The 6,653-nt window shown below is 36.5% G+C and overlaps 1 protein-coding gene across 10 annotated transcripts; it reads right to left on the bottom strand.

Moving 5' to 3' along the window:
• Positions 1–2,626: 2,626 nt before the first annotated feature.
• LOC137637219 (uncharacterized) lies at positions 2,627–6,653 on the bottom strand. Of its 10 annotated transcripts, none has more exons than XR_011043477.1 (7): positions 6,563–6,647; positions 5,932–6,026; positions 5,697–5,805; positions 5,455–5,539; positions 3,610–3,985; positions 3,355–3,477; positions 2,627–3,139 (listed from the first exon to the last, which is right to left on the bottom strand). XR_011043477.1 is itself a non-coding variant. In XM_068369481.1 (5 exons), the coding sequence occupies exons 2-5, from the start codon at positions 5,996–5,998 to the stop codon at positions 2,993–2,995; spliced, it is 408 nt and encodes a 135-aa protein (XP_068225582.1). In that variant the 5' UTR covers positions 5,999–6,026; positions 6,563–6,647; the 3' UTR covers positions 2,627–2,992. The 10 variants fall into 10 exon arrangements, 1 of the variants encoding a protein (XP_068225582.1); XR_011043476.1 differs by having other exon boundaries at positions 3,673–3,985; XR_011043479.1 differs by lacking the exon at positions 5,697–5,805 and having other exon boundaries at positions 3,673–3,985; positions 6,563–6,653.

The following is a 6,653-nucleotide window of genomic DNA, read 5'->3' as shown; positions in this document are numbered from 1 at the left end:
AAACTTTGAATGAATCTTTTCTTTCAATTTTCCTGAACTTTTTCTTCACTGAATTTCTCCACAACCGATGAAGACATCAGTGGACCCAGAAATCAAGTTTCCAGGTTCAGTGACACTGGCTACCTGGACAACCCTTTTACTGGAATAATGTTCCTATCACAAGGAAATTCAATATCAAATTACTGAAACTCATTTCTAAGAAGAACAAAGAATGTGTCAGAATATTGATGTTTTCCCTTCATGAGAACTTCGGGACTAAACTAACCAAGACAAGCCTAAAACAACCTTTCCTAATAGTAAGGTCTAAACACCTTCGGGAACTCATCTATGATAATAACATATGATCGAGAGAAGTTGAAATCTAGACCTGTCTCTCTTATCTCAAGTTATCCAAAAGCTTTCTTGGTAAGTAATCAATGATGTTTGTTTGTACAACGTCAGCAATCAGCAGCTCAGTTTGACTGTTGACACTGATTTATGCTATTGCAATTCCAGTATTGAACATGTCGGGAAGAATGATATCACGAGACACTTTGATTTTGCAAAGCACTAGTTAAAAGATGAGAGAGAGAGAGAGAGAGAGAGAGAGAGAGAGAGAGAGAGAGAGAGAGAGAGAGAGAGAGAGAGAGAATTACGTTATTGCAAATCCCTTCAACATCTACAAAAACAGTTAGTCCCTATAAATTAACAAATACTCTAAATGAGAGAGAGAGAGAGAGAGAGAGAGAGAGAGAGAGAGAGAGAGAGAGAGAGAGAGAGAGAGAGAGATTTGGTAGGTAAACACATTGTTTCTCATTTTCCCCTACTATAAGTTTCGTAATAATTCAAAATCTCTTTATTATTAATGAATATTTCTCATGGAGCTATAGACAGTAAACCATATCCCATACAAAGGCTAAAATGTCATAAGTTCTCTATAGCCAAGTAATTCCTCAGTTTATAAAACAGATTGAAAACAGAGATTCCATTATGCAATACCAATTGCAGTCATGCAAGATACAGGCTGCGATCAGCAAAGCATCACCAACATCTCGTCGCTCGAGTCTCCTCCAGAGGAGAATCTCTCTCTCTCTCTCTCTCTCTCTCTCTCTCTCTCTCTCTCTCTCTCTCTCTCTCTCTCTCCTCTCTCTCTCTCTCAATTTTTCCTTCCTTAAACTATCATTGAAGTTGTTTCAAAACTTTCTTTTTATCTTTCACCGTGCAAATGAAAGTTTGAGTGAATAGACTGCATTCGCCTTATCATCATCGCTAAATATTGATATATGAAGTGTATTAAGATTGACATTTTATTTCATATATCTCTGTTCTTATCATCTACGCTGAATAGCCAAGTCTTAGAACTTATTATTCACACAAAAAGAATAACACACTATGAAAACGTTAATGTTCATCCCCAATGTCCTCCTTTCCTCTATGTCTAAAGATATATCTTCGGAGGTTATTTTTATCCACCAATTTCAATAATAAGTTTTTCTTTGATAATTTCAATGGAACTTTTATTTAACTGTTCTATTTTCCTCTTCTTCACGCTCAGGAGGGGGTGGTAAGCAGACACCCTTCCCCTCCCCCTCTGTCATCCTCCTCCTCCTCCTCCACCTCTTCCTCCCCTCCTCTCCCCACCTTCTGCTCCCCTCCGATCCCATCCTACTCCCCTCCCTTCCCCTCTCTACTTTCCTTCCCCTCCTCCGTTCCCTTCCCCCCTCCCTCCCCCTCCTCATCCCCTCCCCTTCCCTTCCCTTCTCTTCCATCTCCTCCCCTCCCTTCCCCTCCCTCCCTCCCCCTCCATCCCCATTAACAAAGGTGAGACCTTGGGAGGGAGACCAACACCGAGAGCCACTGGTCCATCTGCTTCCCCATTAACCTTTCCTGCAAAGATGTAAACAACAAAAGATGGATGTCTTAAAGGTTTGATATTTTACAAAAACTCAGTAATATAACACAAGTCCCTCTCATCATCATCTTCATCCGTAGGTCTTCTCAGGCGAAGGAACCAGACTCTTCTTCTTCTTCCAAAACTCGTCTCTCAAACTCAACTAACTTCAGACAATTTCTCATCAGATCAATACCGAGGACTTTTAGAAATCGAGACATTCTCAATATTTGTCCATTATAACGCTGGAATAAGTCTCCAGTAAATAACATTTGTTTCCATTAGGAAAAAAAACTTTGTTTTACGTTTCGTGTGTCAGAGAGAGAGAGAGAGAGAGAGAGAGAGAGAGAGAGAGATAGAGATAGAGAGAGAGAGAGAGAGAGAGAGAGAGAGAGAGAGAGAGAGAGAGAGGAGAGAGAGAGAGAGAGAGAGAGAGAGAGAGAGAATGGAAGTTTACCCTTGATAATCTCATTTTCTTTACCAAAAGCTCTCCATACCCCGTCTATACTTCTTTTATTTCTTATCTCATATTATGGGGAACCACTTACTGTCTGTTCTAAGTATGTATATTCATTAAGAATCTCCAGACGTTCGTCCATAACTCCTATTTGCTCTTTCTCTCTCTGCCTTTCACATCAATAAAGCTATTTATGCAACACTGTATTCATGAATAGATTTATATAAAATGATATGTTGTACCATTATAGTTTTAAATTTCCTTCATTATCTAGAATCATAAGGATAAGAAGACCGAAATAGACCAATTATTTTATTTGATAGCATTGATATGACAAATAACTGCTTTTAAACATTTCATTATTTTTGTTTTAAAAATCTTTGGGTATTTAAAAAACAAAGGTTTTATACTTTCTATATAAGTAGATATAAAGCAAATGGTTATTGCATAATATTAAGATTTCTAAATTAAATCTAAAAAATCACAGAAAAAGAAAATATGATTATCAATTGCTAATGATTCGAACATATCTGAATGTTAATATCAGGAGTATAATTCCTCTTTCTTCTTCATGGAACTACGGTACATATAAAAGGGGCTTCTTCTTCTTCAGCCTCTGCCAGCAGTCCCTAGACCTCCACCGGGTGCCAGAGTCCGGAATCCATTTAGGGGTAGTCGATGCAAAGTAAATAGTTGAGTATTGCGGTAGGGTCGTTGACAAAGCGAGAAAGGTAAATATTTATAGCCTCCACCACTGCATCTGGATGATCATTCAGCTCCTGAGTCACTTGTTGACTGACTCCAACGTTGTTCTAAGAGGAAAGATACAAATAGACATGGTGGAAATCACATTCATAACACCAACTTCACGAGACTGTCCAATCATTCATATTTTTTTTTTTTTTGTTAGATTGATATTTTCTCCATTGTATATCGTCCTTATAAGCACACAAGTGATGAATAAACTGAATAATAAGAGTTGACCATATAAGCGACTTAATTAAGGAAGAGAAAAGGGAGCACTCACCCATGTTCATCAGCATGGAAGATCATATTGAGAGATCCATTGTTGATGCAGAGATTGAAGGGATACGTTGTGTAACTGTCAATTTCGAACCTCAACTCCAGAGTATAGTTAACCAGCTGCGAACTAATAGTAGAAAAAAACATTGTTAACGGCAATTGGCTAATCTTTTATTCAAATTCGACAAGAATTTTTGTTCAACAATGCTACAGGAGGGACAGGTAATATACGGGTAAAGTCAGTTTTGGAAATACTCACTTGAAGCTGGTTTTTATTAGATCATGGGCCAAACCTCGTGGATTAATATCTAATAGGGCCTACCTGGTACCGAATTCCAAATTGTGTCCTGTGAGGTTTAGTGTTGTCTACAAAGATCAGGAATTATTTGTAGCCACAGAGAATTTGTGTGGTTTTAATTTGTCACGGTGGATTTTTCTTTTCCTCCTGACATAAATATTTGTTATTCATCAAAAGTGAACTTGACATTCGACGTGTAAGAGAGAGAGACGTGATCCTTATCTAGATTTATTCAGTTCAAAATGTACACTGTTCCATAATTTGATCTTCCAGACTGAGTCCAAGATCACAGATCTCCCAGACTGATCCATGATCATAGGTCTCCAAGACTGGTTCCCTGTAATTATTACAGTTATTTAATCTTTTGTTATTCTTCAAATATTAATGCCTACCTCTAAAAGCTTTGTAATAACAAAGAAAAAAAAATAACAGTTTCAAAACAAAATCACAGGTCACTTCTATTTAATAATTTTACAATAATATGAAACAATAGTTTTCAATTTTCCTAAAGAACAAAAAATATATGTGAAAATAGAGGAGGTTACCTTCAAGGTTTAAGAGGCAAAGGATATCTTACAAGGTTAAGCGAGGTAAATTAGGCTAATATGCCCTTTAACGCAACATAGCATAGGCTAGGCCTCCTCAAACCTCTTTAAAAATACCCTACTCAAGGTTTATAGGAAATTCTAGGCTAGGCTATAGAAGGTTTCTGTGGCTACTGTCTAGGTTAGGGAGGGTATAGGAGGACATAGGTTAACTCATATACCTAACGACATTGAATAATTTTTATAGCCTAAACTATTTTCCAAAGGAAATATAACTATTCAATTGATAAGAAAAATATCTGCTGGGCTTTCAGAAACAATTGTAAAGCCCAATCTAAGATCATAAACAATGGAATTTTCCATGGGAGAGAGGGAAAGGGGGAGTCCCGAGGTGTCCTACAGGTCGGCTACTTCGTGACGCCCTCTTGGCATTAAAAATAAATTTACATATAAGGAACCATTACTTTTCGTACCGTTAATATGGTTTTCAGGAAAACGAGGAGGTCTTAATGTTACTAACATGTTGACATCCCCCTTTTTTTTAAAAGAAAAGAATGTATCATACTCAAGTGAATAAATAGGGTGTCTTGTAAAATGATGCAACACGACCATTAGGGTGTATGCAAACTTTACCGGGCATTGGCAAGCCACTGCATCCATTCTGATCGCTTTTCCTCTCTATCTATGACATAATATTCCCTATCCTTATAATAATCTTCTAGATTATAACGAAGTCTTACCTTTGAAAAGGGATACGTCAATGTCTTCTCTGATGACCCAAAACAAATATCTATAATGGACGGGGAAGCATGCCCATTCGGCTTCTCCTACGTGTTTCTCTTATGCCAGTATGGCCAAAACGAAAAAAAGGACTCAAGACCACGTATCAGATAAAGAGAGAAAAACATAAGAAGGGAATGGCAACAATGTTACATGCATTCGTTGATGAAATAAATTTTCTTTAAATGATTTTTATAATCAATATTACTAACAGAGATAATTTTAAAGATATTAGAGTCGGATGATGAATCAATTTCACAAAAAAAAAATCAAAATGCCAAAAGGATAACATTCTCCCATTACAAATTAATCAGAAGTAGATGAGAATTAGGAAGAAGACAAATGAATTATTTCATCTTTTTAAAGAAATGATGTAAAAAAATCAAACGAGCCACAAGCAATTATTTTTTTTGGTTTTATGGTTTTCAGAATAACACATAATTAGGTAACAAAGTACGAAGATTTTATAATGCTTCCTTACTAAGGGTTGCCCAGAAGCATTGAAGTGGTTGCAGTTTACACGGGAAAAGCCTGCAAATACCAGGTGAAAAAAGTCTAAGTTGTATCTGAAAGAAACAAAATAATCAGCTTCAGCGTAGAAGAAATGACAATGCTTACATCGCAATAAAATGTCGCAAAATGTTTTTAATGTACTGTATATTTTTCTCTCTAAAAAGTTACCAAAAACGAAATTCACGTCCTCATTTGTTATTCATAGCTAACCTGACGTAGTCACGAATATAATTGACATTGGGGATAATGGGGAACGTTTGTGGATCCAGGGGACTAAGCGCCATTTGTAGTATTTCAGTAATTATGTCACACTCTGAAACTGAAAGGAAAGGAATATTTAACAAAAATTAAATGAGTAAAGTAAGCAACAGTAAACAACTTCAAAAATGAGAACTCAGACACAGCACAATTTCACAAAGCTCTTTCAACCTATTTGTTTACTTACTTGGAGGCGGAATCCCTGATGCAAAGGCAGCTGAAATTGCCACCAGGATCAATGTTCTCGGGAACATGGCTAAGGGAGAGCGTTTCAATGACGACCTGTAAAGAGAGAGAGAGAGAGAGAGAGAGAGAGAGAGAGAGAGAGAGAGAGAGAGAGAGCCTGATTAATTATATATATATATATATATATATATATATATATATATATATATATATATATATATATATATATATATATATATATATATATTAGTTTTAGACTGTAATCAGTACTTGTTCAACTCTCCTTCTCTTTTTATATTGAAAGACATGTGGTCTGAAAAGAGATTGATCACAGTTCAGTCCAGCAAAACTGTGAACAATCTTAATGTCATTCTGAAAGAGCTACGAGACCATTTCTCAGTACACATATAAAAGAAAGAAGTAATTTCAAATATAACTCACTGTAATTATTAGAAACAGTATTGCCTCCACATTAAGAACTGTACAAATTGTATGAAAGAATATTTCACTTTTAGAAATGCGTCATTTGTAAAGTTTTGTTCTCATCTCAACTCATGAAAGGTGAGCTGGCAATAGAAATATCTCAGTCTCCAGAGAATGACTGACTATCAAAGAGACCAAGTCCAACTCACAACAACGTCTTGTGTCCTGCAGAAGGAGACGACGGAGGAAGCAGAGCAGATTTGAAGGACACCTCCACAAGAGTGCCTGTGATTCCGGAGA

This window comes from Palaemon carinicauda, unplaced genomic scaffold, assembly GCF_036898095.1.
Source record: "Palaemon carinicauda isolate YSFRI2023 unplaced genomic scaffold, ASM3689809v2 scaffold589, whole genome shotgun sequence".
Classification (NCBI taxonomy): domain Eukaryota; kingdom Metazoa; phylum Arthropoda; class Malacostraca; order Decapoda; family Palaemonidae; genus Palaemon; species Palaemon carinicauda.
This window is presented reverse-complemented; position numbering and strand designations above follow the sequence as displayed.

Coding starts and splice junctions, on each gene's coding strand:
- LOC137637219 (XM_068369481.1), bottom strand. CDS start 5,998: ATGTTCCCGAGAACATTGATCCTGGTGGCAATTTCAGCTGCCTTTGCA. Junction 5,806..5,931: donor ATCAGGGATTCCGCCTCCAA/GTAAGTAAACAA, acceptor CTTTCCTTTCAG/TTTCAGAGTGTGACATAATT. Junction 3,140..5,454: donor ATGCTTCTGGGCAACCCTTA/GTAAGGAAGCAT, acceptor CTTTCCTCTTAG/AACAACGTTGGAGTCAGTCA.